The following is a 19714-nucleotide window of genomic DNA, read 5'->3' on the forward strand; positions in this document are numbered from 1 at the left end:
TTAATTTCCCTGTACCAGACTGCCTTTCACATGCCAAAAAGAAATTGGAAAGTAATTTGGACTGTGGATTCTGAGATATTGCAGTCTCAACAAACATTTTGTGCTGCTTGCTTCTTCTGGATCCAATTCCCATGAAATCAGTGGAAAACTTGCCTGACTGCAGGACAGATTCCTGTTAGAGTAAGAGTTTTATTTGAGCTGCTAGTGTAATATTGTATATATAAAACAAAAAGAAAACAAAATGTATAGAGCATATAGCTACACTTGAATATTGAATTTTATGCTCAATCGAACTTTAAATGCATGATTATGTTAAAAAATGGTGGACCAAGTCTTCAGCAGGTTTCAATTGAAGTAAACTTCCTTTAATGTAGTTACACCAGCTGAAGATCTGTGATGTGTATATGTGTGTGTGTACCTCTATAGATAGGGGCATACATACACACACTGAATGGGAAACCCCTTTTACATAGCATTTAATTCTCTTACCCATGGTGTGCAATGTGCACTACCTTAGATGTCAATCTGAACTGCAGTGTTTGTATTCTTCACGGCCTCGATGCTACAGAAATCCTAATTGTCTCCATGAAAATGTAGACTGTTTATAGTTGTGGGCCATTGGTTTAGGTCCCTGTGAAATCTAAAAATAAAAACGTCATTTCAGTTTATAATTTGAAAGTATGGTTGATGCCACTTCGATGGTTTATTAGTATAAAAGACAGTTGTGTGTCATTCTTCAGAGAATTGACTCCTGGAGGCATGTTATTGACTTTGCAGATAACATCGCTATATATTTTATACACTTAAAAATCAAGAAATTTACATTATGCCTGGGGTGGGGGAGTGAGCAGGTACACGTTTAAGTAAAGAATATAGCCATTTCCAGGGTTATCAGTTTAGATTACTGGATGCTGTTAAAACACTGCTTAGTGCAGTATATTAGCAAAAAGAAAAAGCAACAATAAAACTTCTTTCTTCTATGATGATTTGTTATTTTTATTCCTTCTTATGAAATGTACTCATTTGCAAAGTCTTCAGGTGAATATATGGAATTTAACACAAAGTTAGCACATCACTACAACATTAACCTTGAGCTCTGTTAGACCACGAGTCAAGATCAGGTGGGACTTCATATTCAGGCCAACAACTGAGTATGAGTTCTGCTGATACCTACAGTCAACTGATGTGAAGCGGCTGGAGGATAAACCTCGGATGACCATTTTGTCAATCTCTAATTTGCAAAATTCGGTGTATTAGCTGGAGTCTGATAGTCAAAAAATGCGTGCATTCATTCAAGTATCTTTGTACTACCTGCTGTAATCATATTTCCGGAGTAAGACTTCAAATCAAAGTGTGCTTTCAACTGCAGTTATTATGCTGTGCTAATCGTAACCCTGTTCTGTCCTATCAGAGCTAGCAGAATCCTAAAGTAAGTTTAAGTAACTATTTCTTGAGTAGGAATCTTGGAAGCATCTCAACCTCCTGCTGTCATGTTAATATGTTTAAAATCAGATTGTCTGCAATAACTTCTTTTTCACTTGATCTTTATAACAGTTGATAGAGAGCATGTGCAGCAGTAACCTCACGGAATTGAGAGTCGAGACCCGCAGTCTCCCCTGCCCCTTGGAATTCTGGGTTGAGATCCCAGTGCCTGGTGGGGCAAAAATCATTGTTGCTGGTGGTTCTGGGTAAATGTTGTCAGTCATTCCTTCCTCCGGGAAAGCAACGGCAGACAATCATTTCGCGCCCTTTTTCCCTGGATTGCCCTGGCAGACGCCATAGCATGGCAACCATGGAGCCTGTTTTGCCTTTTGTCACTGTCACTGTATGTGTACTGGATGCTGCTGACAGAGGCGATACTGCAGCGCTACACACCAGCATAACAGCAGAGACGGTTATCAGTCGTTCTGTATAGTCTGCTGTGCCATTGTAAATTGGCAATGAGATGACGGTTATCTGTCGTTCTGTACCGTCTGCTGCTGTCATGGGTGCCCCTGGCTGAGGTCGGCCAGGGGTGCAAAGACAAAACTGAGAGTGGCTCCCCGAGTCAATCCCTCCTTTATAATATCCAAAAATAGAGTCAGTCCTGCCTAGAATGTGGGGCAAGTGTACTAGAGAACCATAGTACCAGAGAACCAGAGAGCACAGCCGCTCCATGTCAGATCCCGCAGAAATGATGAGCTGCATGCCATTCACAGGGGGTGCCTCTGCAACAACCCCACCCGTTGCTTCCCTCCTCCCCCAACCTTCCTGGGCTACCGTGGCAGTGTCCCCCCATTTGTGTGATGAAGTAATAAAGAATGCAGGAATAAGAAACAGTGACTTGTTAGTGAGATAAAATGAGGGGGAGGCAGCCTCCAGCTGCTATGATAGTCCAGGCAGGACATTAAGCTGTGTGGGGGAGAGGAGCCCAGCATCCCGCTGCTATGATAGTCCAGGCAGTACAGAATCTTTTCCTTACACGTGAAAGGGAGGGGGCTGATGGAGCTCAGGCCCCAGTTGCTTTGATGAGGACGGTTACCAGCCGCTCTGTACCATCTACTGGGAATGACCGGGAGTCATTCCTATTTTTACCCAGGCACCCCCGGCCGACCTCACCTGAGGCCAGCCAGGAGCACTCACAGGCGCATGACGAGGACGGCTATCAGTCCTGCACTGTACCGTCTGCCACCAGGGAGGGGAGGAGAGAGGATGCTACTGTTTACTGCTGCAGCACCGTGTCTACCAGCAGCATGCAGTATACATAGGGTGACATAAAAAAGTCAAGAAACGATTTTTTCCCCTTTTCTATCACGGAGGGGGAGGAGGGGCAAATTGACGAGATAGACCGTGAACCACCCCGGACAATGTGTTTGACCCTACAGGCATTGGGAGCTCAGCCAAGAATGCAAATGATTTTCGGAGACTGCGGGGACTGTGGGGTAGCTGGAGTCCTCGGTACCCCCTCCCTCCCTCCATGAGTGTCCATTTGATTCTTTGGCTTTCCGTTACGCATGTCACGCAGCACTGTGCTGTGGACTCTGTATCATAGCCTGGAGATTGTTTTCAAATGCTTTGTCATTTCGTCTTCTGTAACGGAGCTCTGATAGAACAGATTTGTCTCCCCATACAGCAGTCAGATCCAGTATCTCCCGTAGAGTCCATGCTGGAGCTCTTTTTGGATTTGGGACTGCATCGCCACCCGTGCTGATCAGAGCTCCACGCTGGACAAACAGGAAATGCAATTCAAAAGTTCGCGGGGCTTTTCCTGTCTACCTGGCCAGTGCATCCGAGTTCAGATCGCTGTCCAGAGCGGTCACAGTGGAGCACTGTGGGATACTGCCCGGAGGCCAATACCGTCGATTTGCGGCCACACTAACCCTAATCCGATATGGTAATATCGATTTTAGCACTACTCCTCTCATTGAGGAGGAGTACAGAAACTGATTTAAAGAGCCCTTTATGTCGATATTAAGGGCCTCGTTGTGTGGACGGGTACAGCGTTAACTCGGTTTAACGCTGCTAAAATCAGTTTAAACGTGTAGTGTAGACCAGGCCTGTGATCTGAAACAGGCTTCAATTTGCTTTAAAAGCTTTATTGTTTATTTGGGAACTTCCACCCTGTTAAGATAACTTGCATTTTTCTGGAAAGCGTAGATGGGAGAGAAAAACTACAGGATGAAGCTTCTCTACATAGTTTCCCATAGTCCACATGAGCAATAAAATGGAGAGACATGAAACAGATGGGGGAGCTTGGGCCCAAGAAGAAGCAGGAGAAAACGAAGGGGAAGGGAGTGGTACTGTGGAAGATTTCGGGTGAATGAGTGCAAGAAGGGATGAGAATTGAGGGGTAAGGGGGAGCAAAAGGAAGATTGGGGGTGGGTGGGAAGGAAAGTAAGGCTGGATCTGTTTGTTGTACAGAATAAAATACAGAGCAGTAATTCCATGTTGAAATTCTAGTAACTATACAACTATGGAGGATTTGTTCTCCAGGTTAATGGGGTTGCTAGGTGTCTGGTTTTCGACCGGAATGCCCAGTCAAAAAGGGACCCTGGCGACTTTGGTCAGCACTGCTGAAAAGGTTGTTAAAAGTCCGGTTGGCGGCACAATGGGGCTAAGGCAGGCTCCCTGCAGCTCCTGGAAGCAGCTGGCATGTCGGGCTTCTAAGCACAAAGGTGACCACAGGGGCTCTGCATGCTGCCCCCACGCCGAGTGCAAGCTCTGCATCTCCCATTGACCAGGAACTGCCTCCCATTGGCCATGAACAGAATTACCACCCTATACTTCAGGTATACACTATTTATGCTGTTTCTAAAACATAGAGAGCCTTGCTTAAGGACTTTAATTAAAAAGTTCCCTTTTAATGGTGGCATATTGAATGAGAGTCTGGACTGTCTGCTGCATAAGTGCCCATCATACAAATGAGACATTCCTTTACCTTAAATCTAGAGTCCTATCTATGCTATAAAGTCAGACGCATTGGGGAACTTGGTTACAACAGGATAATACTGTTATATCTTGAACAAGGTGTACAAGGTTACATCTTGATCAAGATTACATCTTGCAGTGCAGGGTTACATCTTGCAGTGCAGCTGCCTTCATCAGGAGTTGGCAAAACAGTAAAAAAAAGAGACCAGTCATGTCCACACTGCAGGAAAGAAACATGTTTGTAACTGTGCTGGGAGACTACCAGGACTTCAGGTACTATTGATGGACACCGGTGCAAGAACTTGGGATAGGTAGATACCATGTCATAACTAGGTGCCCCAACATGGTTGGTTTTGTAATTTAGACAAGATCTACATTTTCTAGCGTACTTCCCAAGTCTACAGGTTTTTTTATTTGTGAATTTATAGTCTTTGTTCATTTTTCATTTCCAGCACACTTTACAATTCCCACATCATTCTTAACTTGCTGACCATCCCCCATTATATATCAAAAAAACACTTCATTCTGTTTAATCCACTTCTTAATAAATGCTGAATGTGCATAAATGAAATGGGTGTTGCCTGTAAGCATACAGAGCCATAAAATGTACGTTAATTGGACTATTAATGTTGTGAATTAGGGTACATTCAGAAAAAATGATCATAGGCTCAAGTGGAAATTTGCAAATAACTGAATTGGGTACAAGTTAATGATCATGATGCAGATACAGAAAGCATTCTAGATCACTTATGAGCATAGCCTGATGGCAATATTAATATTAATTAACAGCTGCTTTTTGCTATAATGAAGAAATAAGATTGGAAACTGTTGGTGAGAATGCTTTTTGAATTGGATTTTATTTACTGCAACATAAAATTGACTAGACATGTTGTTTACACATGTGACAAACATGCAGCAAAGCCCACTGATCTGGCTGTGCATTGTTGTGTATCCAGATGTTTTTTCAGGGCTTAGTGTAGCAAATGTTCTTTCATTGCTTTAGCTGTCGATACTGACATCTGCCTCAGCATTTCCCTAAGCCATAATTTTAACATTACTTACAGTTTCTGACTCATCATCTATCTGCCATTAGTCTTTTATAAAATATTTAAAAGCATGAAGATTCAATCCCCTAATTAATCCCTTTTGGGAATGCAGAGGGGAAACCTAACCGAGAGAGGGAGGTAGATGGCAAGGATCGCTTATCATTGTCCTTATTTTTTAGTAGGTTATAATTCAGCCATAAAATATTGGCCATGAGCTAATATTTGCCATGAAATTTTGCAGGTCACTTGTTCATAATATGAACTGTTGTGCTTGTGAGTACTCTGGGTGAAGAGGAATCCAAATGAGTCCTTCATTTGTAAATGTTCTTTCTTGTGCATGTTCGCTACATATTTTTCCTGATGAAAATGTTAGAAGGATTTTAATCATGTAAATTTAGAGAATCATAGACTGAGGGAAGAAGTCTGATCAGCTTGGTATATATGTAAATATAGTTGAGTTGATACTTATTAATTGCTTTTAAAAAGAAGTCTCTGAATTCTACACATTAGCAGCCAATAGCACAGAAGCAGCTATTAGTTTTTCTTTGCTACTATAAGAGTCAATGTTTAAAGTGCTTAAATGCAAGTTTTAAAATAGAAATTAGAGCTGGAACAGAGAGAGACCACATTGTTCAACCATGGGTGCCTAACATTAGTTACTTAGATTGTTAGTCATTTGGGGCCAGGGATCATCCTTTTATTCTGTGTTAGTTCAGCATCTAGCACAATGAGGTCTTGATTCATGACTGGGCCTTCTAGGTGTTACCACAGTATAAATAATCAATAATAATAATATAAATCCACAGGTGGGCACTTAAACAATTGACCTGATTTTCAAAGGTTCTAAGTATATACTTCTGCCACTGAAGTGCTCAGCATTTCTAATTTTTATATACTCCTTTTAATCTTTCTTTCTCAGTAGAGCTGGTCAGAAAATGGAATTTTTTTTTCTGCAGAAAATTTTGACTTCTCAAAAAAACTGAAAAATTTCATCTGAAAACTGGAAGTTTTCAGGTTCTGGGTTTTGGATTTCTCATTGAAAATCGGGACTCTTTTTTTCTCATCTGTTTTTACCTTGCAGATCTTTTAGATATTTCAGTTGTCGCTCATGAGGACATACTGGACTCATCTTATCCATTGTTTTCTTTTCCAGAAGCAGGTTCAATTACTGCATGCTAAAAATTGTGCCTGAATCAAAACTTCACATCCAAACACTTCCGAACTTTGTGGAGATTTGGATTCAGATTTGGATCTGAAGACTGTCACTTGGTCCTGTCGCTATTTCGCTATGGGTTTTCATTTTTCCTGTCCTCTTCTCTCCCAGCCCCCATATTCTTACCTTTCTTTATCTGTGTTACATTACTGTGTTGCTTTTGGTTTCTATCTTATAGTGATGCCTCCTCATGTGGTCCACCTGATTCAATTTCTCAAAGTCTCCCCTGCTTCTGCAAAATGGAAAGCAGCATGTGAATATGTTAACCTCCTAACTCTCACAGAAGAATGGGAGCATCACACTTCTTTTTTGCATTAGTAAGCTATTTTGTGTGTAGTTCATGCAGCTTGCTTTTAGTAATGCCCACTTCTTATTGGAACCGGTCAGTGTCTAGCCTCTCAACTCTTTCTTCTTGTTTGAACTTTGTTCAGGAACTCACCTTTTCATAAGTCACTAGGTATGTTGGACTCCTGCTATTATATTCTCTAATTTGCAGTTGCACAAACACAAAGCTGTATTACCATTCCCAATCAAGAAATTCAACGTTCTTGATTATGGTCTTCAACCAGCTCTCAAAAAGACTGATTCCCAAATCAGTCTATTTTCCCCAACCACTCAAGGTAAAGAATCTACTCTTGCTTCTCTAAATGCTCAGGAATAACCCACTTGGGAGCTCATCTGTTTGCTGTCTTTCTGAGAAAGTTCTTCTCATGGTTTGTTATAGGATTTTTGATTCTCAGCTTTGCTCTGTCACTTGTTTCTGTTTGCCCTCTCGACACCTAACTGTCTCACTCAAAGCAAATTCCTTTTTAGTAAGAATCAGCCCGTTTCCTCCTCTAGGCTCTGAGTGACTCTGTGTGAATTCCTATTGACATTTATGTTGTTACGATGTATTGAGAAACAAAATTATAGTACCAGGAAGCAGTAGTTGCCATGACTTTTGAGCAATGAAGTTGTATAGACAGATGATGGGTTAAAATACAAATCCTGACATTACAAATATTACTAGTACAATTGGACAAGTTGCAGTACAGACAGGCAGTATCATATCGCTATTAGAGGTGGACTCAAGATGCAAAATTCTGATCTGAAATGAGATTTCCAATACCCTGCACTGATCAGAAGTGTTCAGGTGCATGAGGTTTGATTCAGGCTCATCTCTTACCTCTGGAAACTGCAGAAGATTTCATATACTTGCAATCCCACTGTATACACATTTGAGAAATATAGGTTTTATTTCACTTGTAAATTTCTCCTAACTTTATGCAGATACAGCGCAGGTACTGAGGCATGAACGTAAATTTAACGTTAAATTTACTTGTGAACATTTGTTTATTTTTTCCTTTTTGGTCATGTGATTTTCAGATTTTCACTTTTGTCTTTTCAGGTCAGGATCGCAGTGAAGCCACTTTAATAAAGAGGTTTAAAGGTGATGGTGTCCGATACAAAGCAAAACTGATTGGGATAGATGAGGTTTCTGCAGCGCGAGGAGACAAGTTATGCCAAGATTCCATGATGAAACTTAAGGTGCAGTGTGACTTTTAATGTTTAAGTGTTACAGAGTAAAGTGGGGAGAATTTCAGATTGAACTCTTAGTCGTTCTACTTTCATGGCATTGGGTCAAATTCCCCTTCACTTAGACCACTGTACACTCAGGTGTCATAGAATAGAATTTGGCTAGTTCTGTAAAAGGTCCTGACTCTGACATTGATAAGTTGGGACTTCACCAGTTTGTTGCTTCACAGTCTGATGTTAGGAATCCACGATGGCTCTAGCAGTGATCTTGGCTCTAATCTAGACCTTTAATCTAACTTCCTCTTTTCCCCCGGCACCCCCCACCAATACCCCACCTAAAATATGGAGGTTAGATTTGAGATGTTGGCCCATCTCTAGTTTCTGTAGGCAGAAAAACACGATTAATAGTGTCCTTAATGTGCTCCCTGAGGAGCTCTACAATCTAGGTAGATCACAGACAAGCTGAAGGAAAGGGGCAGGAGGTGACATAAAGCAGCATGAATGAGTAGTGAAGTGCAGCAACACACATCTCGTGGTTCACCAATTTTGGAAATATTTCCTTATAAGTAAATTGAAAAAGAGCTATGAACCTTTTGTAATGGTGAGGGAGGGCCTGTTTTAAAGGAGGGCCCTTAATGTCTCAAAACAGCATCTGGCACAAGACTCTAATCTGATTCATCTGCATGTAGGCCCTTTTCCATTCATTGCTTGATTCCATCTGCCAACATGCTGTGTGGGAGACCTGTGGCCATTAGGACACTGGGCTAGCCTTTTTTGATCTTTCTCCCATAGAAATGCCATTTCCATGTCTCCAAGGTGCTTAATTCCTGTAAGCGTAGTGGAGAGACTTGCCTAAGTAATGCGAGGCGATTAGATCCATCCAGAGCAGGTGGTCTCACAAATTCATATGCTTGTCTTTTGAGCTAGAGCTCCTAGCTGTTACCATGTAACGTGAGGGAATCATTCCTCTTCATTTTAATCTTCATTCCCATTTGCTGAAGTGTTATGTTACCTTCGACATTCTGGTCAAACTCCAGTAAAGCCACCCTGGTCTAGTGGTCTGAGTGGGGAACTTGGGAACCAACGACTTCTGAGCTTTAGCGCTGGCTCTGGCATTAAGTGGCTGTATGGCCTTGGGCAAGTCACTTAACCTTTCTGTGTCTCAGTTTCCTCATCTGTAAAATGAGGATAATAATACTGATTTCATACCAATGTAGTGAAGATTAATTAGTTAATGTTTGTAAAGCATTTTGAAGATGCAAAGTGTTAGGCTAAGTATTTTTATTTATTCACAAATGTAATTTGTGACACTGAATCCTAGGCTGGTAGCATTGGTAACTGATAGAAGCAGGACTCTGAAGATGGAAAGAGAAGTTGCTATGTGAGAGCCAGGTTATGTTTCAGCTGTAATAATATGCAGAATGCACAAACAGCAAGTCCACCCGCTGGACAGAAGAGTCCAATAATAGGGTAAGTCCACTAGACAAAAGAAGAATAAACAGAAAAGGCACCCCATTTTTCAGTCAAGGCTATTGTTAATTTGCAAAGAAGATCTTTCTTTAAAAATGAAAGGTCAGTTGGCTCATTTTGTTCCATGAAAGAGAGAGCCTTTTCCCTCTTGCCTTATTAAAAAACTTAAGCAAGAACAAATAAATTTGCAGAGTGAAAAAGCCTTCTAGAAATCAGGTTATCTTCAGCTCAAATAAGAACAAATTCCAAAGAGGACTGGGTGGCTCAGGGAATTGGTAAGAGTTTCTGTGTGGATCATGCATCAAACAGGCTGTGAGGAACATGAAGAAAATTAGTATTTGTGGGAGGGAAGGGTAGAAGATGATAGTGGAGAGGAGGCTCAACCTGGATTGGCCTTTAAATTGTGGCTGCATATAGTAAGGAAGAGCTTGTGCTTGATTTTGAGAAGTTCTGAGCACGCCAAGAAACCAGAGAGAAGCATCAAGTGCTCTGAAGTGATGCCCCTGCTTTTTGTTGTGTGTGGGCACCTACCAGAAAATAAATAAAAAAATAGTGAAATCAACCCAACCATTCTTTGTCTCAACAGGGAATTGTTGCTGCGGCTCGTTCGAAAGGAGAACATAAACAGAAAATATTTTTAACTGTCTCCTTTGGAGGAATCAAAATCTTTGATGAAAAGACAGGAGTAAGTAAAATAATCACACGATGGAACAAACTTGAATCTCATGATGGATGTATCCATAAAAGCTTTTCCTAGCTGGGCAGTAATATCACACTAACATAGGAACACATAAACAATAAGGAGTCCGTCTTAAGATGCCACCGGACTCCTTGTTGTGTTTGTGGATACAGACTAACACAGCTACCCCCTGATATATGAACACATAAAGCATCTGGCAAAGTTGATAAAGCTTTATCGTATATCAAAGGAAGCTGTTAGTTGACTCAGGTGCAAGGGAATTAACTAGAGTTTGTTATAGAGCCTGATCCTGAGTACCTCATGTGCCTACATGTTCTCTGGGTTGGGCCTATAAGGTATTGTGGATGGAGGTGTCAAATAACTGCTCTACATTCAGATCGTGTTAGTTTAGTCTGAAGAGGTGAGGGTGAATATACTTGTATTTTGGTAGGATTGGCGTAGTACATACTAAAGAGCTCCTGTGATAAGTTGTTTGCACTTCGCATTTAACCTGCTTTAAAATTGTTGAGATATAATGGAAGAAAATACCATCAATTTGCTTGGGAGGAAAATGCAGCTGCGTGTTACAGTTCTAGCAAAAATAATGGTTCATATGCCTCCTTATTGTTTGATACTATTTGATGCTATCAATAATTATATTCCCTAGTTTCACAAAGCAGAAGTAAAGGTTCTTATAGCAAAGAAATGTGACTAAAATAAAGAACTTGCTTATGAAGACAATTGGCCACAAACAGAAAAGATTGACCATTGTCAGAGAATTATCTCTGTGTAGAAGTTATCAAAGCAGATAGAATTATGCTCACAAATAAGAATGTGGGTAGTTATGGAAATATTAGGTAAATAATAACAAATGATATGCTTTGGACCCTACATTAATCGCAAAGTGATACATTCTGTGCCCTGCACCTAGCTAGAGGAGCTGGATGAGGGCTGGACAAGGATGAAGAAGGAATTCTCCTTCCCCTATAAGGCCACCAACAATACAGCTACACTCTAGCTTGGGAGCATTCTTCCCAATTTGGGTACCCCAACATGCGCTAGCGTTCTGCAAGCTAGCCCACTAAAAATAGCAATGTAGCAACTTGGATTAACTGCCTGACTTATGTGCCCGGTGTGGCTGGGTAGGCTTTTACTCTGGTGGCTAGTCCAAGCCACTGCCCGTGCTAGCCTTTGCTGTATTGGTATTTGTAGCATGTTGACTCAAGCAGAGTTAGTGTGTGTCTGCCCACCTGAGCTAGGAAACACACTGCCATCTGCAGTGTAGACATACTTAGTGTGCCTCTAGACTGGCTCCACGAAGGCTTCTCCAGCCCAGTAGCCACAATCCATAATACGGACCACCTATTGTGGGAGGATAGAAGGATCTGTGAATTCCGTGTCCACCCTGCTCCCAAATCTACTTGTTCTCTGCATACAATCATACAGTTGGCGCACGCAGAGCCAATAACTGCATCTGCCTTTGCATTGCTCTCCAGAATCTAGTTTCATCCTTGTGCAATGAAGCCATAGTGATTCCAGTGCCATAAGGAGTCTCTATGACTGCAGATGCAAGGATGAGATGTGCCTAAAATATCTCTATTTAGTTCCTAAAAGCAGCTGTCAGATCCATAAATTCAGAAGGGCAAAAATCATGATCACTGTCTCACACAGTGCTCCTGTTGACTACAGTGAGGGTATCCCATTCACTGCAACGACAGGAAAGTAATCATGATTTCATCAAGCAAACAATTGCCACACAATTCAGAACTTTTATAGTGATACATAATCATTAGTAGAAGAGGTTTCAGTCATGTGTATTGGAATTGGGTGTGTATGTAGTAAATAGAGATTTAAAAGTATAAGTTTGACTGTTTAGATTTCAAAAAGCAAAGACTAAAGGCTGGTCCATGAGCATCTGGTACAGTAAGTCACAAGAGATTTTGTCGCTTTGTTCTATTTCTACCCGGGCATGATCACATATGATTTTTTTTCCCTACTGCATTAAAAGAAATCTATGCAAAACATGATTCCACCTAGAAAATAATGACACAACATTCTGGCAAACTGATTTTGATCCTAATTAAGAAGATCTTTACAGCAGTTGAAGCCCTGTTTTGAATTTTAAAAGGTTTTTGATTTAATTTATTAACTATTTAATGTGATGCCAGAAATAAAACCGGGCTGGTGATAGATGGAATTAACTTTGATCATACAAATTAAGTAGCATATAATCATTGTCATTAGTACATAATATGCATAGTTTATGATATGGTCATCTGGACAGTATTCTGTAGGGACACAAATGCAATACATATACTGTATTACACACAAAAAATGACATAACAAGGACATAAATAAGGTTGCAAAGCAGAGGTGACGCATGGTGGGGAGCACGACTCAAGGAGACGAACCTTTAAATTGTGCTCCCCAGTATCAGCAGATATTAGTCATCTGTGTTGCAAAGTCAAGCACTCAAAAACTTAGGAAATACCAGAATTAAAATTGCCTTAATTCAGCTACCTTGTGTGTAGGTGGTATGACAGTCTTTCATTACATAAACACATATTTTTTTCAGAGGATCCCTCCCTCACTTAGTGCACAAGAGGAACAATGCTCATATAATGAGCAGCTATTCAATATGTTCTTTTCTCCTCATTGTTCAATATGTGGCCCATGCCTTATTTACCACACACTGTTGAAACTTAACTGTGGTGCTCGTCAATATATTCGCTGAGTTGCTTCACAAACATTAATGCATTTATTTTCACAACATGCGTGTGAGGTTAGGCGATATTATTGTGACCAAAAAAGCACCCCTGTATTCACACCACACACACTGTAATAACTCACTTATCAATAATAACATGGTGAAATACATGTAGCAACATTATATGAAAAATTATGAATTTCCCCATGTGATATTAGCACATGTTCAATGCCAAACAGCCCTGCCAAGGCAAAAGTAGTTAAAACAGAGGAAAGTTTCTTTATTTCAGTTTCTATATAAGTAATAAACAGAGTCCTGAAGACAGCAGGGGAAGGAGATGGCAGGTAACAGAAAAATTTGCATTTTAGTAAACACAAGTGGGGGAAGAAAGAGCAGGGAGCCTCCTTCACCACCTGACTACATGTTGCCTTCCTCATTTTTTGGATAAACATTGTTTTGAAGGGTAACCTTCAGAAGAATCCACTTCAAAGGTTCATTAAACTATAAAAGAAAGAGGCAGAAAACCCCAAGTTCTCTGTCTTTCACCTAAGAAGATAAAGGCACCAGCACTTTTGGGCCTCTGGGAGACATCCTGACTGAGAAGAGGGTCAGTCACCATCTTTCTGGAAGACTGTAGTGAGAATGGCCAACATAAACAAAGCCTTGAACCAAAACTTTCTAGATTGTTAGAATTTTAAATGCTTTTTCATTTTTATTTGCTTGTAACCATTACTAGCTTTATTTCTTGTACTTGAATTCACATAAAATGCTATCTTTTTTTGTTAATAAACTAGTTTTATTTTTAATCTAAACCCATCCAGTGCTATGTTTAAACTGAGTTATTTGTTAACTCCACTTGAAGTAACAAACTGTTGAACATTAACTCCTTAAAAAGGCAACAAACCTCAATATCTGAACTGTCCAAGAGAGGGCTGGAGTGTGTTGGGGTCATCCTGAAAGTAGTAACCAAGGCTGGTGGAAGCCAGAGTAGGGCTATAGACAGACTGCTGGGGTCAGAGATGCTGACCCAGGGCTGTCTTGCAGACAGACACTCAGGGTGTGACTGGCATACTGGTAGACTGGTTGCGAGCAGCCCAGGTTGGAAGTTACAACTGCAAAGCATTGCAAGGCACCCAGGGTTATGGGGCAGGCAGTGACAACTCATGAGTCTGGATTGCATCCTAGAATGTGACAATTATTATCCCCATTTTAAAGATGGGAAACTGAGACACAATATGATTAAGATCAACAGTATCTACTGATTTTGGGTGCCCAATTCGAGACACCTAGGATGTGATTTTTCAGCATATTTAGCATTATATAGTATTTGATATGTTCAAAGCATAGCTCCCATTGACGTCAGTCAGAACAGTGAGTGCTCAGCACTTTTGTAAATCAAACTCCAGATTATCAAGGCAGGTACACAGAAAATGAACACACAGTTAGTGGCATCTTAATTTAAGTCACGTGCCCAGCATCACACAGAAACTCTGTGCCATAGGCAGGGATAGAATCCAGTTCTTCCAAGCAACATTCATATGCCTCAGCTATGAGATCACTCTTTCTCTTCCTGCAATCTCATACATCATTGACTACCCACTATAAGTTCTGCAACAAATAAAGCAGGAGTCCTACTTCACTACACACCCTTGATTCATCACCAGAGCAGGTCCATCCTTTGCACTGAATAAGCTGGGGGCTTGTGGAAAAAGTAGTATTTGATCACGTAATTAAAGACTACATTGCAAAGTATATGCATGATGGGACTGAATTTAATTCTGGCATTTCCTAAATTGTGAGTGCTTGACTATGCAATGTTAATGTTTTTTTTTAATACATGTTATGTGTGTGATTCCCTAGTTTTTAAAGAGCAAACTGAAAAAACAGAAATTCCATCATGTGGCATCATCTTGACACTCACATGGGTCATCAGCGGGGTTGGAACCTTTAGAATCCACCACACAGATGTCTGCAAGTTGAGTTAGAGGAGTAGCAAGTGGAGTTAGTGGAGTAGATTACCACCCTTTACATGGGCCAGCGCTAGAAGGGATATAGGATACTTTTGCCAGGGGGTTTCACAGGTAATTGCTTACAGTGGAGGAATGCTGAGACTCAGGAACCTTGGGCGCCATTCCAGGCTCTGGAAGCGTGGGGTTGTCAATGGTTGCTTGCTTAATATGCAAGCCAAAAACTGCCAGAGAGAGCAGAAAAAAAAAGTACATAAAAATGGTCTCTCTGTATTAAGGTAACACATACAGGGTCAATTGCTTAAAAGAAATATGAATAAACAGCCTTATTCAAAAAGAATACAATTTAAAGCACTCCAGCAACTATAGACATGTAAATACAAAAGAAAAAACCATATAACTTACTATCTGATCTTTTTGTACTTACAACTGGGAAACAGAAGATTAAAAAGCAGGAAACAGAAATCACTTCTCATAGCTGAGAAAGAGGCAAACAAAACAATCAAGAACAAAGGACTCACACTCAAACTTCCCTCCACCCAGAGTTGAAAAAATCCTGTTTCCTGATTGGTCCTCTGGTCAGGTGCTTCAGATACTTCTTTCCAGGTGAAAGAGACGTTAACCCTAAGCTATCTGTTTATGACAGGGGTGTTCTAGTGGACACAGACTCTTTTGTCCATTCCCCCTTCTGCTCCATTTCTTTCAACTTCTCCTTGTCCCAGTCTTGTTTCTTCCCCACCCGTTGCTCCTCATTCTGAGTCCCATTCTCCTCACTTTGTCCCACGCTTCAGGCTTCTCATTCCAGTCTCAGTGTCCTTGCACATGTCCTGGTCTCTTTGCACACCACCCCAGTCTTTCCCTCATTCCCAGTCCTAGTTTTCTTGCCTAGTTACTTCTAGTCCCTCCCACTCCTGGCTCCTCATCTGATCTGTCTCCTCCTGTCTGGCCTCTGGTTGTCCCATCCACATTCGCTGTCCCCACAGGCTGTCAGTGCCAGTCTCCCTCCCTGAGCTCCTTGTCCAGTCTCAGTGTCCTCCCCACACCCTAGTTCCTTGTCCCAGTCTCTCTTTTCCTGGCCAGTCCCAGTTCTCCCCTTCGCCCTGAGACCTTGTTAGACCTATCTCCTTCCCTGCTTCCCCCCTTCCCTCGCACTGGTTCTCAGTCCCAGTCTCTTCACTCAAGCAAGTTGCAGTCTCCCCCACCAGCTCCCAGTCCTTCAACCCATCTCTGTTTCCTGCTCTCTGCCTGCTAGCCTCCAGTCCCAGTTTCCATTTCATAGAAGGATCAGTGGCGCTGGAACCAGGAGGGCACAGCCCTCCCACTTTTTGAAAGTGAATGGGCCTAGCCCATCCACTTTTCACCAGGGTGGACCCCTCCTCTTTCCCTCAACAGTTTATTTTTCCCATGGCTTTTTCTCAGAAACAGCTGAACCAATTTGGCTGTGATTTTTCCCCAGATAATCAGACTGAGGCAGACACTCAGCATGGGAAATTATAACCCAAATGGTTAACTTTTGGCCAGGTTTAAGCAACTGAAAACAGGGTCTTGTAATGGTAAGTGTTGGCCAACCTTGATAATAGGTTGTGCTTCCAACCCCACCTATAATAACTAGGGCTCTCAAGCGATTAAAACAATTAATCATGATTAATCATGAGATTAATCACACTGTTAAACAATAATAGAACACAATATAATTTAAATATTTTTGGATGTTTTCTATATTTTCAGATGTATTGTTTTGGGTTATAACACAGAATACAAAGTATACAGTCCTCATTTTATATTTATTTTTAATTACAAATATTTTCACTGTAAAAAACACAAGCAATAGTATTTTTCAGTTCACCTAATACAAGTACTGTGGTGCAGTCTCTTTATCATGAAAGTTAAACTCATAAATGTAGAATTATGTACAAAAAAAACTATATTCAAAAATAAAACAATGTAAAACTTTAGAGCCTACAAATCCACTCAGTCCTCTTTCTTGTTCAGCCAATCGCTTAGACAAACAGTTTGTTTACGTTTGCAGGAGATAATGCTGCCCGCTTCTTGTTTACAATGTCACCTGAAAGTGAGAACAGGCATTCGCATGGCACTGCTATAGGTGGTGTCACAAGATATTTACATGCCAAGTGCCCTAAAGATTCATTTGTCCCGTCATGCTCCATCCACCATTCCAGAGGGCACGTGTCCATGCTGATGACTGGTTTTGCTCAATAACAATCCAAAGCAATGATGACCAACACATGTTCATTTTCATCATCTGAGTCAGATGCCACTAGCAGAAGGTTGATTTTCTTTTTTGGTGGCTCAGGTTCTGTAGGTTCCACATCGGAGTGTTGCTCTCTTAAGACTTCTGAAAGGATGCTCCCCACCTACCTCATCCCTCTCAGATTTTGGAAGGCACTTCAGATTCTTAAACCTTGGGTCAAATGCTGTAGCTATCTTTAGAAATCTCACATTAGTACCTTTTTTCGTGTTTTGTCAAATCTGTAGTGTAAGTGTGCTTAAAACGAACAACATGTGCTGGGTCATCATCCGAGACTGCTATAACCAGGGCCATCCTTAGGATTTATGGGGCCCTAGGCAGTATTATTAAACTGGTGCCCCTATGCCGGATGGCAGCCCAAGCTCACAGCCTGGTGGGGGAGGGGGAGGAGGGACTTGACAGCAAAGGATAATGAGATGCCCAGCCTGCCTCGTGGTGGCGAAGAGTCACAGTTCCCCGCAGAGACTTCCATGCACTCTCCCTCATGCAGAATGGACATGAAGAAAGTACCTAATTAAAAGCACTAAAATTTGGGAATAAAAAATGTCAGTCACAGGTTTTTTGATATGCCCTGAAGTTTGTCAGAGATTTATTTGCAAAAACTTCATAGTAAGGGTGAGTCAGCTGTCCTGCTGAACACAACATTACATGTAATGGAATACATGATGCAGCTCGTCTCTGTTTTACATTTTCTTCATCAGTATTTCGAAGTTGAATTTATAGTTTAAATGTACTCAAATTTTAAACCAGCATTCCAGATTACTACATATTAACTCACTGAAACTCTTTTAAATTAATCAGAGAGGTTTAGTGTGTTCATAACAATGTTCATTGCTTTTAGAAAAAGGGAACAGTAATTTACTTTGTGTGATCTCCATAACAAGAGACATGGTTATGAAATTTCACCAACTTTAAAAAAATATGTTTCCAAAGATTGTAGGTATAACAAGGATTTTGTCTTATTAAGGTACTGATTTTGCTGGAGGGTTCTTTTAAAACTAGTTTGTCGGATAGTCAGAAGTAAAGAAAGGGAACTCTTTGTCCAGCTATCTGGAAGGGAAGGACTGTCGTCCCTTTAAGGGCTCTCTTCAGTGGGGAGTGGGGGGAGAGGTGGTGAAGGGATGGACAGAAAGGACAGGAAGACTTGGAAGCACTTTTTTTTTAACTATAGTAATTAAAATGTGTATTTTAGATAAGGGAGGTCTTTTGAAGGATTTATTTAAAAAACTATGTGTGAAGATCCACACATTTAAGGCTAAAGATGATTGTGCATCTAAAACTCTATGCAAGCATTTTTTAGAAATGTGATTTTATAATCTTCACCAGTTCACTAATGAAATATTTTTAAAGCAAATTTTAAACTAAGGTCCTGTAGACTGACATGTTCTGTGTAAATATTACATTAATGCACAACTGTTTTTGTCAGTAAAGCCAGAAACTGACAGTATAAAAATTTACGTGGGCATAAGCTTTCGTGGACATCTGATGAAATGGGTTCTAGTCCACAAAAGCTTATGCCCAAATAATTTTTTAGTCTTTGAGGTGACACAAGGACTCGTCCTTGTTTTTGCTGATACAGACTAAAAGGACTACCACTCTGAAACCTGTCAGTATATACCTTGGGGTTGGCAAATGCCTGTTAAATGGCTTTATTACCCCTTGAATGTCTCTTTAACAGTTTCAATGTTGTGCTAATAGGTCTGGCAGGCTGGAGGTTTTTTCACTTTTAACTACTAGATTCCCTCCCAAGGAAGACTCACCAGGCTAGAGCAGCCGTCTGTGGGAGCCTGCAGGAAGGGTCAGAACAGGGATAGGAAAACAAGAGGGTGGACACTAAGACCCAGTGGTGCCCCAAATTTTCAGGTGCCCTACGCAGCTGCCTATGTTGCCTATGCCTAAGGACGGCCCTGGCTATAACATGAAATATATGGCAGAATGTGAGTAAAACAGAGCAGAAGACATATATTTGAAAATGTAGAAAAACATCCAAAAATATATAATATATTTCAAATGGTATTCTGTTGTTTAACGGTGTGATTAAAATTGCGATTACTTTTGTTGAGTTAATCGTTTGAGTTAACTGTGATTAATCAACAGTCCTAATAATAACAAATCTCCCTATATACCGGTTCAGTTTGGTGATTTGTCTCCATGATGCTTTCGGTAGCACAGGAGACAAGGATTTAAGAATGACCTAGTGTTTTTCTCATGTGGTCGTATGCATAATATGGAGAATAGAGAAAGGGTGGACACACAATGATTTTGGCAGTTGTGCTTGGAGAGCTGTAGAATCAATGTTTAATGGTCGGAGAGCTAAATTCAGCTCTGAGTGGTGCTGAATTCTGCTGCCATAATACAGTGTGCTAGGCCCCTGGTAGGGAAAAATCTGCTCAGAGGGAAACTGGGGTTGAAGCAAGACACACACAACTCCTTTAATGAGG

General features: G+C 40.9%; 1 protein-coding gene across 8 annotated transcripts in view; it reads left to right on the forward strand.

Moving 5' to 3' along the window:
* Positions 1-19714, forward strand: part of DAB1 (DAB adaptor protein 1) — a 744092-nt gene that overhangs the window by 630765 nt on the left and 93613 nt on the right. For all 8 annotated transcript variants that reach the window (XM_030573268.1, XM_030573273.1, XM_030573274.1 and 5 more), the window contains 2 exons: positions 8054-8193; positions 10238-10336. In XM_030573268.1, coding sequence (XP_030429128.1) covers positions 8054-8193; positions 10238-10336 — 239 coding nt within the window. The remainder of the gene's footprint in view (positions 1-8053; positions 8194-10237; positions 10337-19714) is intronic.

The sequence above is a fragment of the Gopherus evgoodei genome, chromosome 8 (assembly GCF_007399415.2).
Source record: "Gopherus evgoodei ecotype Sinaloan lineage chromosome 8, rGopEvg1_v1.p, whole genome shotgun sequence".
Taxonomy (NCBI): domain Eukaryota; kingdom Metazoa; phylum Chordata; order Testudines; family Testudinidae; genus Gopherus; species Gopherus evgoodei.